Source organism: Notamacropus eugenii, chromosome 7 (assembly GCF_028372415.1).
Source record: "Notamacropus eugenii isolate mMacEug1 chromosome 7, mMacEug1.pri_v2, whole genome shotgun sequence".
NCBI classification, from domain to species: Eukaryota; Metazoa; Chordata; class Mammalia; order Diprotodontia; family Macropodidae; genus Notamacropus; species Notamacropus eugenii.
In genome coordinates this window covers 135,768,878-135,786,374 of record NC_092878.1, presented here as the reverse complement: position 1 = coordinate 135,786,374, position 17,497 = coordinate 135,768,878, and the positions used below count along the sequence as shown (strand labels likewise).

The window sequence follows — 17,497 nt, the reverse complement described above, 5'->3', positions numbered from 1 at the left end:
TTCTTATAGTATGTTGTTTTAATATTCATGTACTATATATTCCTATTACTATATAGACATTTCTACCAAAAACTATATGCTTACTGATTAATAGACATGAAATACTAGTATTTCTATATTTTATTGACTTTTTTTGAGAGATAAATTAAACTACAGATATCATACTAGGAAAGCCATTGTTTTATCCATAAATTATCTAAATGGACTGCATTCTGTCATTGGGATATTTTCTCCTATGATTTACCAGAGATTTGTAGCTGTGAAATCAATCACTCCAGCTCCTGGCACATATAATGACCATCGAACTGCTCTTGAGTCCTTGAAAAAATTATCAGGAGCAAAAAACACCCCTTTTGGTCAAAGCACTGTCCGCTTCATACCAGACTACAGTCTACAGGAAACTCCAGGTTTGCCACTGATTTAGTTTTATAAAACAATGTATTATTTACATATGGATATCACATGGATTTAAAAGTTGGTGTTTTAAAAAATGTAGTAAAATTATGGAAACTATTGTTCAAAAGCTCTGTCCTTTATATTAAAATTATTAAAGATAACAGTCGTAATAGGTAGCATTTATATAGTGCTTCAAGTTTGCAAAGCACTTTACAAATATTATACCATTTTATCCTCACAACAATCCCAGGTGGTCAGTGCTATTATTATTGCCATTTGTCCAGTGAGGCACTTGAGACAGACAGAGGTTAAGTGACTTGCCCAGGGCTACACAGCCAGGAAGTGTCTGAGGTCAGATTTGAACTCAGGTCTTTACTCCAGTTCCAGCATTCTATCCCTTGTGCTAACTACCTGCCTAAAGTGCCTACTGAGTGGGAAAAAAGGGAACTCCTAAAAATTCAATAGCTTAGTGTTTTCAAACAATTGTGAAGTTTTCTTCAGATATCTAAATATGATGAAAGTGAAGGCATTCATTCTTCATCTTTTCTGAATTGACGTTCTATCACTCAGCGAAATGTTTATATTTTCTCTGACTAGTCTTCTCATTTGTACTTTTAAGATACACTTTGAGGTTGCCATCTCTTATATATAATCTATATCTATATCTATATCTATCTTTTAAAACTTTTTTAAATTTGTGGCTTTTGTCTTTATATCAAAGTCATTTACAGAAAAGGATAACTATGTCTTGTTCTTAGTGACAATTAAACATTTAATGCGGTGTTGGTATCTGACAATATTCGCAAACTTCTGCTCTAGGAGCCTTCTAATTCTGTAAATATACACACATATTAATTGAATTTTGTGGCAGGTTAAGGCTGACAAGGCCAATGTGATGCTTGAAGTTCAGTATTGGAATAAGATGAAACACTTGGAGAAGATATGACAGTTAACAAAAGGATATTTATGTAGCCTTAGCAGGGAAAGGATATTTAACAAGGTTGTTCACTGAGGATTCCACAGTAATTGATATGAGCACAGTTCCCCTGCCTTTGTCTTGTACATGATGGTCTTCCAGTCAAACATCAGGGAATAGCTGAAGTTTTCCCTGGAACTGTTGTACGCAAGTGAGCAGGAAGTGATACCAATGGCCTAAGCCTTGTTCTGGTGATCCAATTATATCTCAAGGATAGTTTAAGTGCCTTTTAACTAAAAACTACCCTAATCTGCATGGAGCAAGGCCTTGGGATGTTGCTGTTACTCCATACCATGTTCTTAAAGGAACATTCTACAAAGCAAAGGCATTCTCCTGGTGGAATAAACAAATATAACAGAAGGAAGCAGAGAAATACTTCTTGCTTCAAAAGGAATGAATCCTAAATCTCATTGGTCTTTTCCACGTGGTGAGTGGTATCAGCATGTGATGTGATTTATCCACCGTCTGTGGGCAGTTCACATCTCTGGCAGGATTGAGGAGGTCGAATTGCACGGAAGTCCCTCATCTAGCTCTCCCTGGGAGAGCTCATTTCACAACTGAGATTCTTTCTTTTGAAACTCTTTTAAGCACTATTGCAGGGGTGAATTTATCTGTATCCACATTTCTAGAAAGTTTTCTGAGCTCCTAGGATCGAGACCAAGCATTTTCCTTTCAAATATCTTCCCAGTCCCTCACACCAAATCAAAGTCCAAATTATACAGTTTCTAGTGGTCTCTGAAAAGCTAACAAAAAAGTTCCCCAGTAGTTAGTTCAGCATAGTTTTTTATTCTATCCTTATTACACAATGAAACAGGAGAGTGGTAAAAAGGCAGGAGATGTGCACCGGATTATAGAGATTCAACAAAAGACAGTTTATTGCAGTTTTCTTCAGGGCATTGTCCTTAAAGACATAGAATGTATTCATATCTGTCTCTTGTGTTGAATGGTCACCAATATTTATTCTCTAATTTCCTAGGCGTGATAAGGGTAAGTAACCATCATTGTCAAAACCATCTATAAAAGCATGGTCAGAAATACAGGGACCACTTGGGGCACACTTTCCTCTGCATTGCCCCCTTCAAGGAGGTCATCTTGTTCAAATCCCTCATAACTGTCACCAGCTATAGGCCATGACTGACTAGGCCAGCTCATTACCTTAAGTTAGATATCAGAATGAAAGGAAGCTCTCATAGAAGATTTGATAGGTAAGAAATGAATAATTACTCAACCACAGTAGCAAGAAAGATATTAAAGAATATTCAGTAAGGACATAACCTTGATTCTGCTTAGTCCACCAATAGTGCCTGCTGGTCAAGCATCAGCAAGCTGTGTCAGTGGCCTGAGCCTTTGTGCTCTCAGCCTATGAGATTTTGAGAATACTTTCAGTATCTTTTAAGAAAAAAATGAGCTTAACCCACAAAGGAGAAGGTGATAGGATATTGCTCCTACCACAAATATTTTTCTAGTTCTACATTCCCTTCTTAAGCAGACTATTCCCGATGGTAGATTAAAATTTATAATAGCAACTTACTAACAGTGAGGATCTAATAAAATTTATGCCCTTCTGTCAGGACCCTTTTTGGATACCAGTCCAGTAGAGTTGTTTATCCTAGTGATGCTCTACCATAATTTTATTTTTTTAGATATTCTCCCTTCATATTCAGCTCATCCTGTGTCCTCTGTCTATGTCTATGTCTATATGTATATATGTATACATACATACACCCATGTACATAAACATACCTACACATATATAGTAAACATATACATACATACCCATATGCACCCATATATATATATATTCCCTCTAACTACCCTAATACTGAGAAAGTTCTCATGAGTTTCAAATGACACCTTTCCATGTAGGAATGTAAGCAGTTCAACTTTAATGAGTTCCTTAAGGCTTCTCTTTGCTGTTAACCTTTTCATGTTTCTCTTGATTCTTGTATTTGAAAGTATTTTCTATTCAGCTCTGGTCTTTCCATTAAGAATGCTTGGGAAGTCCTCTGTTTCACTGAAATTCCATTTTTTTCCCCTGAAGTATTATACTCAGTTTTTCTAGGTAGGCTATTCTTGGTTTTAATCCTATATCCTTTGACCTCTGGAATATCTTATTCTAAGTCCTTCAATCCCTTAGTGTAGAAGTTGCTAAATCCTGTGTGATCCTGCTTGTATTTCCACAATACTCAAATTGTTTCTTTCTGGCTGCTTGTAATATTTTCTCCTTGACCTGGGAACTCTGGAATTTGGCTACAGTATTCCTAGGAGTTTCTCTTTTCAGATCTCTTTCAGGAAGTGATTGGTGGATTCTTTCAATATTTATTTTGCCCTCTGGTTCTAGAATATCTGGGCAGTTTTCCATGATAATTTCATGAAAGATGATGTCTAGGCTCTTTTTTTGATCATGGTTTTCAGGTAGACCAATAATTTTCAAATTATCTCTCCTGGATGTATTTTCCAGGTCAGTTGTTTTTCCAATGAAATATTTCATATTGTCATCTAGGTTTTGTTTGATAATTTCTTGGTTTCTCATAAAGTCATTAGCATCTATCTGCTCCATTCTAATTTTTAAGAACTATTTTCTTCAGTGAGCTTCTGCTTTTTAAAGCATTCTTCTCCTCACTGGCTTTTTTGGACTGATTTTGGTTTAGTCTATTTTTAAAGGTGTTATTTTCTTCAGCATTTTTTTTGGCTCTCATTTAGCAAGCTATTGACTTGTTTTTCATGATTCTCTTGCCTTGCTCTCATTTCTCTTCCCAATTTTTCCTCCACCACTCTTACTTGATTTTCACAGTCCTTTTTGAGCTCTTCAATGGCTTGAGATCATTTCATATTTTTTTGAGAGGCTTTGGATATAAGAGCCTTGACCTTGCTATCTTCCTCCAATTGTCTCCTTTGGTCTTCCTCTGTCTGAATGCTTTGATCTTCCTCATTCAAAAGGATGGAAGAAAATACATTTTCACCAAGAAATTACCCTTCTATAGTCTTATTTTTACCATCCCCTCCACTTTGGGCATTTTCTGAGCCAATTACTCAATATGTGGTAGCTGCTAAACTTTGTGTAATCCTGACTGAATGGTTTCTTTCTGGCTGCTTGCTGTTTTTTTTTTTTTTTTTTTGACATGGGAGCTTTGAAATTTGGCTGTCATATTCCTGAGAGTTTTCATTTTGGAATTTCTTTTTGATTATGATCAGTGGATCCTTTCAATTTCTATTTTACTCTCTAGTTTGAAGATATCTGGGCAGATTTCCTTGATAATTTCTTGAAATATGATGTTTAGGCTCTTACTGTGATCATTACTTTTGGGAAATCCAATAATTCTTAAATTATTCTTCCTTAATCTATTTTCCAGATTATTTTTCTTATGAGATACTTAACATTTTCTTCTATTTTTCCAACTTTTGACTTTGTTTTACTGTTTTTTCATGTGTCTTGGAGTCATTAACTTCCAATTGCTCAATTCTAATTGTTAAGGAATTATTTTCTTCAGCCGGCTTTTGTACCTCTGTTTCCATTTGGACAATTCTGTTTTTTAAGGTTTTATTTTCTTCATCATTTTGTGCCTCTTTTGTCAAACTGTTAATTGCCTTTTCATACTTTTATACTTTTGCTTTTGTCTGATTTTCCCTATGCTACTTTTATTGAATTTGAAAATTGTTTTTTAAAACCCTTTCTAGAAATTTTTGTTGGGCTTGTATTCAACTTACATTTTTTTCTTTGAGGCTTTGCTTGTAACTATTTTGACTTCATTGTCTTCTCCTCCATTTGTATTTCAATCTTCCTTGTCATCATGGTAACTTTTTGTGGTTAGTTTCTTTTTTGTTTGGTCATTTTTATCCTTTTTCATGATTTGGAACTTTGTGTTAACGCATGGCAAGTGGATGGGCAATCTTTCAAACTTCAGGCTTTTTTGCAGTACTATTTTCAGAGCTCGTTCTGGAGACTTGGAGATTTTCAGTGCTTCCAAGAGGGTGTGGTTGTGTGGTTTAGGAGTTCCTGAAGTTGCTGCTTCTTCTTTTGTCACCACCTAGTGTTACCACTCGTGCTTCATCAATGTAGGCTCCATATCAACCTCTACCCTTATGTCACAGATCTTTCTTTGTGAACTCCTATGATTGTTTTGCATGGATACAAGTGGAGCTCAAGGACTGTTGTAGAAGAAGAGTAGTTAGGGACAGTGCCTGAGCAGAACTGATAGCAAGGTCAAATCTATGCCCCAGTAGCAACCAGAGCCAGAGACTTTAACTTTCCTTTTTGTCCTCACCCTCTCCATCTCACTCACCTTTTTCTTCACAAACCTTGTCCCAGACCTAATATAATGGACCATGATGTCAGCATCAGGTAGACTGAACTACTCCTTTAAGGGCACAGAGGTCTTTTGACTTCTTTACTGCCTGAAGTATAAGGGGTGGGGAGTTGAGTGGGGATTGGGGGATGGATTGTATCTGTGGTTATATCTGAGCTCCTACTGTGGGGAATACTTTCCTGCATTCCTGACCTGGCATGAGTGATTGTTGTAGTGACTGGAGTGAGGGAATTAAGATGATTAGAGCCCTAAGTCGTTAATTATGGGAATTGAATGAACCACATTGAATTGTGACTCAATTCTAGAACTAGCTCAGTTCCCTTTCTATTCAGTTATGGGTCTAGGGAAATTTCCATCCAAAAGAAACCTTTGTTCAATTGTGGCAATTGGGAGAAAACCTTATTGCATTATTTGAGTCTATGGCTCATGACTGGGAAGTTGGACTTCCTCTATCTGCTGTTTAGAGACCCTTAACTAAGGACCTAGGTTATGTTGACTAGAAACCCCATCAGGTCTAAAGATTGATGATTTTCCTGCAATTGTACATTTCAAGCATCTCATATGTCTTATCTGAAAACTGGTCCCACACTGCTCAATCAGTTCCTGTTTCTATGTTCCTTTGATTGAATATAGACACTTATAAAGCATGGGACACTTTTTTTATTTCAGGGAATTACATGTGTTTACTCTCCTCCTTCTAATTTTTAAAGTCCCTAATCTTTCATCCAATTAGAAATCAGATTACCTAATTTTTCATCTTGGTTAATTGTTTTCTTAAATTGGCTCTGTTTTTAATACGTAAAAATTTGTCCCCCTTGTATTTGGGTCCAGCCCTAAGCTGAGGAGGTCTGGTTCCAATTTGTTATACAATTGGAATGCATTGTTTAATAAATCAATATGTTCAGAAGCTCAAAACTTTGTGTTCCTGGTCATTTTATTTTCCACCTGTTAGAGGAGGCAGAAGGAAGTAGCATTTTATATACTTCTGAATTAAAAGTTGCATCCATTTAATTTCTTGTGATTAGATTTTTATTGTGTTTTATATTCTACAAGTGCCTCATTACATTTTAACTCTTGAGCCTGAATCCCTAGAATAGCCTCGTTCAGATATGACCTGAAATACAAAGGATGTATTCCCAGCCCAGAACACATGGAGAAGAAAGCATGAAAAGAAGAGGCTGCATGATAAATGGAATAAGCATTGTTTTTAGGTCAAAAGATCCAAGTCCAAATTACAGCTGCCATTTTTTAGCCCTGTGAACTTTGGAAAATTACTTCACCTCTCTGATCTCAGTGTCTTCATTTAGAAATGACTCAGGTACCTGCATTACCTAACTTACAAGATTGTTGTAAGGTTCAAATGAGAAAATGTGCAGAAAACATTTTGTAAACTACTAAATGTTATATCATTATGAACTACTATTTTACAGCATATTATTTAAATGTCACTGGACCATTCCTGATTTGTTTTAGGGATAATATAAACAATGGTATGCTTATTTTCCCAATGGCAGTGAGCCCCATAGCTCAAAGATAAATGGTGTGACATATCATGAAGGTGGTTTAGGCCTATTTTCCTTAATAGCTTTTAAATTGAGTGTAAGTTTCCTAAGTAAACCCAGTTCTTCAGAAAATATGATTGTTGTTTGACAAATAAAAGTTATGCCATGGTTACATGGTAAAAGTTAAATGTAGGATTTAACCACAATTCATTATATTTAAAGAAGCACTGAATTTATTGGTTAGATTGCTTCAATTGTCCTAAATTTGATGAGTAATTGGCATGTTACTTTCATTTTGATTATATTAGCTTTGATCCTAGGGAGAAACCCAAAGGAGAGTGACCTGGGTGCTCTCCTCAAAGGGGAGTTCTGAGAGAAACTGATCAGAGAGAAATCCTTGGGGGCTCAGGAGACTTCTGAAATATATATTCTGGGACTACAAGGAAATATCACAAAAACTTCTGCTTTCTGACTGACTCTGATAAATGCATACAGAAATGATTGGTGTAAGTGACAAGGCATAGGGAGCTGTTTGTGTTTGAAAGATATGCAGTATTTCTAATTGAATAAATTCTAGCCATCATTTATTTAAATATATCTTCATATTTTCCCCCTAATTCTCTTTTCACATCAATATTCATTTCTCAGAAAAGCAATTGAAATGTGTTATGGCTTCAATGTTTGTAATGTCTTTTTAGGTCCTGGGTGTTACGATATTCTTAAAAAGAGTACTACATTTGACACTTTAAAAGATCAATATGTACAGAGAACAAAGAAAAGTGCATTTGGATCTTCTGCTCCTCGAACATTCCACTGTTATAAAGAGGATGACTATGAAATTCCTGGGCCAGCTGATTATCAGGTAACCTGAACCTACTATTGTTTACAAGAAGGCAAAACAGTGATTTGGAATTCATCAGTGTATCAACTTGTTATTTTAATAATATTTAGTAATTTAGCAATAATTTTAAGACTGGGACATAGAAAAGATGTTTTAGGAATATACATATAAAATGCATATCAATAGGTATTTTAGGTCAGCTTTTTCTGGTGGTTCAGAGTTGGAATTGGAATAAATTGATAACCTCATAGTCTTTGTTTTTTAGTCATTTTTCAGTTGGGTCCAACTCTTCATGACTCCATTTGGTGGTATCTTGGCAAAGGTACTCGAGTGGTCTGTCATTCCTTTTCCAACTCATTTTACAGAAAAGAAAGCTGAGGCAGACAAGGTTAAATGACTTACTCAGGGTCACACAGCTGGTAAGGGTCTTAGGCCAGATCTAAACCCTGGAAGTTCAAATTTTAGTCTTTGTTGAAACAATTGAGTCCTGTAGATAGTTTCCCTGCCTTTTTTGGAAAAAAAAAATCAACAAAACTGGCACATTCTCTTTAGAAGGATCTTGAAAGAAACTAGCACATATTGCTCCTACCATGTGGTAGCAAAGAAACTAAGGATTCTTCAGAGGATCTTCTATGGCTTTAGGGTCATTACTGGACAGCTCTGATCTCAAGGAAGCAAGAAGCCTGGCATAGCAATGTTTATAGAAAAGCTTATTTCAGGTAAAAGAAAAAAAAAACAAACCCCAAAAGATGGAAAAAACACACAACCAAAAACACAAGCATATAGATAATGTGATGTGAAGGAAAGAGCCACCAGAGTGACTGACTAGAAGTGAATAGGAAGTAGTAAGTAATCTCAGGTTTTCTCTGACCTTGGAAGCACTCTGTGCTGGACCTTCTGGGTGGTAGGTGATAGTGGAGACAGTGGCCAGTGATTCTCCACAGACAGAGAGAGGATCAGCAAGGTGGCACATTCTAGTCAGAATCAGAAAGATCTGAATTTGAATCCTGCCTTACCAACCATGTGATCCTGGGCAAGAATAGATCAGTTTTTCCATGAAAGATAAAATTAATCTTGATAATAAACTGGCTTAGGGTCTTTTGTAGAGCTTCCTGTGGCCTGTATACAAAAGCTGAAAAGAAGAGTAGACCCCCTAGGCTTGGAAGGTGCATTGCCATGGGTAGCAGATGCAAGGACACCCCATAACTGAATGAATGCCACATTCTTTATGAGCAGCCCTTTCCCATGAGGTTAAGTGGAATGGGTATAAGCCAGTGAGAGCTAATCTGTGGGAGTGCACCCTGCTGTTGATGTGGAAGCTGGGTAAGCCTTTCAATGCTATGGAATAGAGGAGCCCTGCTCTCCTTCACAACAGGCACCAATGTTCTGTGACTGTTTCCTTTTCACTTACTGCGTAGTAAGGAGGGGCCTTTTTGAGAGGGGCAGTGCTACTGAGTCAGAGCTGAGTGCATACAAAAGTCTTCAAAGAGGAAATTTGTTCCTTCCTGCTGGCTTAAGGCAGAAGGATAACTCTGAGTAGGAGTGAGGGTGAGGTATCTTCACCCCCTACCTGACCCTCACCAGGTCAGCCCACAGGTACACGGGTTCCAGGTAAGCCAGCCTCTGCGGTGGGGCTGCCTACCGTTCCTTCTTTCCTTTGGGATGAGCCTGGATTCCTTACCAGGTATGTTGGCAGCCAAGTTCATGAGATGCACAGCCATAAGGAGGGACTTCCAAGGCTCGGTCTTTCAGGGGTAGCATCACTCTCCTTGTCTCAGGTTATATCCAGCCCAGATCAAGCCCTGAGGGGAGGGGGGGGGGTCAGAGGTGAGAAGACTCACTTCAACTGGATTGACTCTTTCTGTGAGGACCAGTGTGTTGTTTCGCTCTAGTCTGGGTTTCTGAGACTTTTAGCCCAGTCTGATTCCATTGGCCTTTTTCCTCTTTTACTTCACATGACTGGTCATAGTGAATATCTCCTGCTTCTTGTATGGTTTGGAGGGGGTTTTCAGGCAGAGTTACTGCCATTGGGAGGGGAAGGGAAAGGAAAGGGGAAGCAACAAACTTTCATGGAGTGTCATCTATGTGTCAGGCATTTTTTAAACATGGTACAGATATCTCATTTGATCGTCACAACATCCTTTGGATGAGTGCTATTACTATCCTCATTTTTCTGCTGGGGAAACCAAAGCAGACAGAGGTTAAAGACCTTGCCCAGGGTCATAACAGCTAGTAAATGTCAGGCTGGATTTGAACTCAGGTCTTTTGATTCCAGTTCCAGTGCTGTACAACCACCAGACTGGGCCCTCAGTCATAAGCCTGTGAGTTTAATAACACTGACTGCCATAGGTGTGTGGTATTGGTTGGGTGTAGAGTAGGAACCTTGAGTGAGGACTCTTAACATTAAAATTCTTTTGTGTTAATACGTATTTTAAAAAAATCTTATAGCATGGTTCTGTCTTTTTTTAGAATCAGCTATACTTACTTTATGTCTGGTAGACACATAACAAATATACTCTGGATCTCTCACGTTCAGGGTGTTACATGTGCCCAGGTCCTAGGGTACCCTTTAGGAGTTTGGCCTTTTTTTTCCTCTGCTATCATATTGAACCCTAAACAACTGAGTTCCCTCAGTCTCTGGTGTTAGTGACTACCACCCCTGCCCATTCCATTTAACCACCTAATATAAATTTGTTTTTGTAAAAAAGACTTTTACTTCAAATATTTGGGAAGACTAAAGCACCATAAATATTTCCCACAGGACTTCAAGGGCATCCTCTTCCTCTGCCACCCCAGTCTCCGACTTGGAAGGAGTTGGAGGAGTGTATGTGTTTGAGATTCCAACAGAGCAAAATGATCACGTTCACCAGCTTGGCACTTTCTTTAAAGATATACTTTGTTTCCACTTAGTTTTAATTTCTTACAATACATAATATAATATATGATACATAATATAATACATAATGCATAACAATATAATGAATCAATTTAGATAGTGGCAATTTTGGATTTTAAGCCTCACCAAAAAGAATGTGAATGTGTTCTCCAAATTGCATTTTTAACAAATACAATGGCATTTGTATACTTAATTTAAATTATGTATTGTCTTCACATTTATTGCTTGTTAGTTCTTTTCTAATTTGCTATTATTTTCATTAGAGTATTTTTCTCCTTGATAGTGTTGATACTTTTTAGGCTGTTGCAAATTTTTTGTGGTACTTTTCTGTTTTTTGAAAACAGTTAATTTACCACTTTTGCAAGAGTGGTAGAAAGTGAAAAATAACGCAAAGTTACAAAATTGTTCAATAATAGAATAAATCATAGTATGATTTCTTCATATTTTTCTTCTTCCAGTCCTTTTTTGACACTGCTTTAGATTCCAGTGAACTAACACAGCAATATCCACTGAGATCAGGGATAATGATTGCCTTCAGCATGCTCAGGGAATCTTCCAAATTCTTTAGTAGGTTGTAATAACTGAATTATTAGAATTGTGATACAATCTTGGACTTTATCTGGAAAAACATGTCAAACATTTTTTTTTCAAAATGTGACCTACATGTGGAATAGCAAAGCACCAGGTACATTTTCTGAATATGGACAGAATGCTACCAAGAGGGCATCTCTTCTTTTCAGCCAGCCTCGTTAAATAGGAAAAAGCTTATCACCAGTGGATTGCCACTTGGTGATGAATTTCTTAACCATGACAGTCCATAAAATGAGGAAAAAGAGAAAATGCTGCTCAGTTTGGTGTGGCTTCATCCTGTTTCTTTAGTGATGGTGGCAGCATGATGAACAAGGAGCAAGAGGGTGATGAGAATCATCTCATTTTTAGACCATGTGTAACCATTAACATAGCTCTTCATTTTCTGAATGATCATGGTTCTTTTTCTAAACAATCATGAGCATTCCTTGTCCCATGCTCAATGAGCGAACAGACAGTAGAGGAACTAAACTGTATAGATCTTGATATTCTTGCTTTTTGCTAAATCAGAACATAAAAGGAAATTACAGCTACTGGAAAGGATGATTCAGAAGTTTTCTTTGAAGATACAAATAAAGAAATTGGTAGAGTTGGTTGCGCATCCAAAAAGTACAAAAAGCATAGTTTTTAAGGGGACATTTGGTCATCTTATAATACACTGCTCCTGATAGGATAATCAACATGAAAATACCCATGAGTAGGAGTGAGGAAAGAGTATATTCAGAAATAAATGTGATGTGAAAACAGAAGACACCAACGGGGAAAAAAAGCATTTGATTCAGTAGAACAATTACTGTCTTAAGAGCTCTTTTTCCATTAAGCTCTTTTTCCATTAATCAAAGTTGATTAAGATTTTTTGAAAGCTATTAATAATAAAAGTATCTTTGCTTAACTATACTCTGATCATAAATAGCAGATGAAGCACAAACCAAGGCATAGGTATTTACCGTTGTCATGGAGGAGAGCCAAGGAAGAGTTAGAGGTGAAGAGGAATTCCTTGTGGATGATTTTCTCCAGCTGTTCTTATTTGTAGACAGTATCTTACTTCTTGCATCAAGGAAAGCATTGCAGAATCTCTTGGAGGAAATCCAGACTCTCTAAGTATAATTTGGCCTGACTATATGCCCAGGAAAGACCAAGTTAAAGAAGAATACCTGTTTCCCAGATTACAAAATGCTTTTAGAGTTCGGTCAGATACATATGTATATACCTATGTCTATGTAACACATGCGTACATGTGCACATGCATCAACATGTATGCAAACACAAATGACCATTTACATGTGTGCATACAGATATGCAAATGGATATAAGTGTACATATGTACATATGTACCAACTCTTGAATGAGTGAACTGGAACTCTTCTACTGTTGGTCTGTATGCCCAAGAGGTACAAGCTCTTCTGTTAGCCAGTCACAGGATGTTGTAGTGTTACCTGCTTTCATTTAGTACCCCAAATCCTACAATCCTCTGAAGCTGATTAAAACTTTGTTTGCATATTTATTATTTTGTGGTTGTGGAAAATTCCTTTATACCTTGTATTTAGATCCTCAGTCTGCTGATTGATTTAGTGACTATGTTAATTGAGGTAGGAAGTAAAACCCTTATCCTTATATTGATTACATTCTGGGTTTTATGTTGTTAATTAAGGTGGGGTATGCCCGCCCCCCCAAACTAGTATATAGAGGGGGAAACACAAAACAGATACAAGGAAATTTTGTTAAGGTGGGCTCCAGCAGGTGAGAGCAAAATAACTTCATGTGGAAGGGAGCTGAGCCTCAAGGGTATAAGGAACTGTACTAGTTTCAGGGATGGAGGAAGTGTGGATTCAAAGCGTTGGAGATGGCCTGGACATAGGCACAGAAATGGAAGACATGGTGTCATATAAGGAACAGCAAGAAAGCCATCATGTGTGATAATCCTGGTTTTCCAAGGCAAAAGTGAGAGCATAGAGAGCAATAAAGAGGGGTGTGTTTAGCTTATAATGCAGAAGATGACAAGGAAGTGGAAGATGGGTTTCTTCATGTGGCGAGAGGGAGGATAGCAAAGCGTCTGCTCATTCCACTGATATCCCTGTGATATCTGGAGGAAGTGGGGAAAGTCCTCAGAGAAGCAGACTTCCTTTGGTCAATTTAGAGGAGAGTGAGTCTCACATGATAGAAGAGCGTGGATGTCTTTAGAGCTTCATAATCTCCCAGAGCAAACACTGTGGCAAGATCAGAGATTCCCTGGAGTATAGGAGAGTTTATTTTTCTGGCAGAATATTTAGAAATAAGCTGTATGGAGTTGTCTCCAAAAGTAAACATGGAAATGGCTTTCTAATAAATGAAAACTTCAGGCCCCTGACGACTTATGTTATTTTCTTCTTATCTTTTCCTAAAAAAATCAAACCCTAACAGCCCCTACTGCATTCTGTGCACCACACTATAATGTTGCTATCAACTCAGTAATTACTAAGGCGATTGCATCGTATGTCTCCAAGTAAATATATTATTATAGCAGATAGTCCTTTGGGGCTGCGTGTTGTAAGACTTCTCTTTTTTGTGCTATTTCTTTTTATATTCTTTACATATTACTATTTACCACAAATATTTAAAAAAAAATTATATATTCCAAGAAATATATCTTAAAATTTGTTTTTGTTTTCTTCTATGCTTTTTAAACCCTTTCAGCATTCTGTTTTCTTATTTCCATTGTCTTTTCTAGTGTACCCAATATTTTTCTCTCTTATTTTCTGTCATCTGCAAATTTCATTTATCCTCTGTTACTTTCTCTACCAATTTATTATGAAGATGCTAAAAGAGCAACCAAAAAATCCCAATTACCTTAAGTATCTAGTAACATTTCTTCAGCCAGTTAGATTGCTTTTTAAATAATTTTTAGGGTGTGCCTGATTCTTTAACCTTTTAAAGTCCATTCTGGGACACAGAAGTATATTTATATTTTAAGCACTGTTTGAGATCTACTAGTCTTCATTACATTACAACTATCTAGTTTCAGTCATTTTAAAACAGAGAGAATAGGTGCATCTCACTGTGATTCCTCTGGGAATTTTAATTTCAAAAGTGCCTGCCCACTTTAAAGCAATTATGTGCTAATGGTTCATTATTTTGAGTAGCCTGCCATCTAGCTAAACAAAAAAGATTCACTAAAATATAAAGGAATAGGAGATAAAAAGCATTACTCTTTACTATAAATATCCTGTATTTTCCATATACACATAATGATGACTGAAGATTAATATAGATATAACTATGGTTATAACTTTTATCAGTATGCCAATTTACATAAAATTTCATAAACAGCAAAATAAAAGTGAAAGATACCCTATCAACACATTAAAAGTGAAAGATTCTTCATGAATTCCCCAGACCACATCACCCACATGAAAATAATAGTGCCAATAGAAATATTGCAAAGATAAGTTATTTTGATACTTCAAGAGATATATATTAACACCTAACTTCTAACTGAACACCATACAAATTATTCTCGTCAAGATTGTCTAGATTTGTAGTTCTTCACATAAAAAATCTTTAGAAGAGATTACTTTTTCAGTTTATGAATCACCAGTTATAAAGCATATTAGGATAGAAATACCAACGAAAGCATTCTTAGTACTTATAGTGTGAAATAGAGGTGATTTTGAATGTAAGCCATTTGAAGGGTGAATTACTGTAGGTTGTTAAAAATAGAATGGAGGCGACGGATGTAACCACAATTTTATTATATATTATCCATAAGACTTAAGATGAAGATAAAGAATTCTGAAATGTGAGGAATGAAAATACTAATGGTGAAATAATTTTGGAAAGGGTATAGGAAGCCTATGTACTCATAAGTCATATAATATCCAAAAATTCTAGTCATGCATTATGTATTTTTAGTATTCAGTTAATAGTTATGACTAGATTATGTAATAAATCATGCAAGATGTGTTAAATTAAGAGAATCTAGATTACAGTTCCAAGGATGTGTGTAATCTGTTGGGTTTCCAACCACTGGCAGATAAAAAGGTGCAAGAATCCTCGAGGCAATGATATTTTTTGGCTGCTATCCCCATCTTTTGATATGTATGTCAGTGTTAAGTTACATATCAGGGAGGGAAAGACCCTCTCGCTGCTGGCCAAAAGAGAAAGTTACTATTTATATTCACTCTGAGACTGGAAAATAAGCATCAAGTGGTGCTTGGCCAGGGGCTTATTGTTCAATCGAGATCCAGGGTGAATAGTATTTAAGGCATGGTATTTGAGAAGAAATCTAGTCAGTAAACCTCAAGTCATCTAGGTAGATTTCAGCCACCAAAATCAACTTCCTTTAAGTGAAACACCCTCAGGTAAGGAATGATACCCCATTTGAGGAGAGGGGAGGAAAGGAGAGGCAAGGATGATGACTGATGGCTGAAAACATTCTGTATGGTCAAGCACAATTCCTTTTACTCAGGTTTCAATTTGATAGGTTAGTCTAGATGCACTGACGTATTTAAAAGAAAACCATTCATAGAGCCAGTTAGTTATTCAATATTTATAGCAAATTTCAATTTTTCCCTTTTCTTAAAAATGTCCTGATTTTTACATTTGTTGTCATTTAGTCATTTCAGTCATTCTTGACCCTTCATGACTCCATTTAGGGTTTTCTAGGCAGATACTGGAGTGGTTTGCCATTTCCTTCTCCAGTTCATTTTTCAAATGAAGAAACTAAGGCAAATAGCATCAAGTAACTTGACCAAGGTCAAACAGCTAATAAGTGTCTGAGGCCAGACTTACTTCTTAAAGAGACACATTCACTGAATGGGTGTTGCCTCACTCAAAGTGAGAACTCAAAAAGATCTTAGCTTAAAAAGGCCCACTACATCCTGGGTCATCTCCAGCAGTTCTGATCTATGTCTTGCCACTGGACTCAGATGACTCTGGAGGAGAAAGTGAAGCTGGTAACTTGCACAGCTCTGCCTCACTTAAATCCAAGTCAATTGCAAGTCACATCCTCATCTCTCTGATGCCATGGTCCTCTTCAAGGGTGAACCACAAACCACAACATGTCTGGGGACAGCATAGAACTTGTTTTGAATGAAGGCAAAGGATGAGAATAGATATGGCTATATCACAAACACAGAGATAATGTTCAGTTTATGCAGTGACTCTGTGATATTTCCAATGTCTATGAACCCTATTTTCCAATACTATATCAATGATATTGTTTTTTTAATTAATTAATTGAACTTTTAACATTCATTTTCACAAAATTTTGGGTTCCAAATTTTCTCCCCATTTGTCCCCTCCCCCACCCCCAAAACACCGAGCATTCTAATTGTCCCTATCACCAATCTGCCCTCTCTTCTATCATCCCTCCCTTCCCTTGTCCCCATCTTATCTTTTGTCCTGTAGGGCCAGATAACTTTCTATACCCCTTTACCTGTATTTCTTATTTCCTAGTAGCAAGAACAGACCTCGACAGTTGTTCTTATAACTTTGAGTTCCAACTTCTCTTCATCCCTCCCTCCCCACCCATCCCCTTTGGGAAGGCAAGCAATTCAGTATAGGCCATATGTGTGTAGTTTTGCAAATGACTTCCATAATAGTTGTGTTGTGTAAGACTAACTATATTTCTCTCCATCCTATCCTGCCCCCCATTGCTTCTATTCTCTCTTTGGATCCTATCCCTCCCCAAGAGTGTTGACTTCAAATTGCTCCCTCCTCCCATTGCCCTCCCTTCCATCATCCCCCCACCCTGCTTATCCCCTTCTCTCTCACTTTCCCTTATTGTAAGATAGGTTTTCATACCAAAATAAGTGTGTCTTCAAATATTTAAAAATGCTGTCATGTTAAATAAATAACTAGCTTTATGAGCAATTTGAGGTAAGCAAAGTGATTTACAGGGATTATCTCATTTGATTTTTGCAATAAATCTACAGATGAACAAACTCTTCTGAGAGGGGTTAAGTGACTTGCTGATGACCACAGAGCTTTAAGTGTCTGAGGCAGTTTCACACT

General features: G+C 36.9%; 1 protein-coding gene across 2 annotated transcripts in view; it reads left to right on the top strand.

Moving 5' to 3' along the window:
• STPG2 (sperm tail PG-rich repeat containing 2) overlaps positions 1 to 17,497 on the top strand; it is a 579,741-nt gene that overhangs the window by 109,597 nt on the left and 452,647 nt on the right. For both annotated transcript variants that reach the window (XM_072624685.1, XM_072624686.1), the window contains exons 8-9: positions 248 to 407; positions 7,880 to 8,043. In XM_072624685.1, coding sequence (XP_072480786.1) covers positions 248 to 407; positions 7,880 to 8,043 — 324 coding nt within the window. The remainder of the gene's footprint in view (positions 1 to 247; positions 408 to 7,879; positions 8,044 to 17,497) is intronic.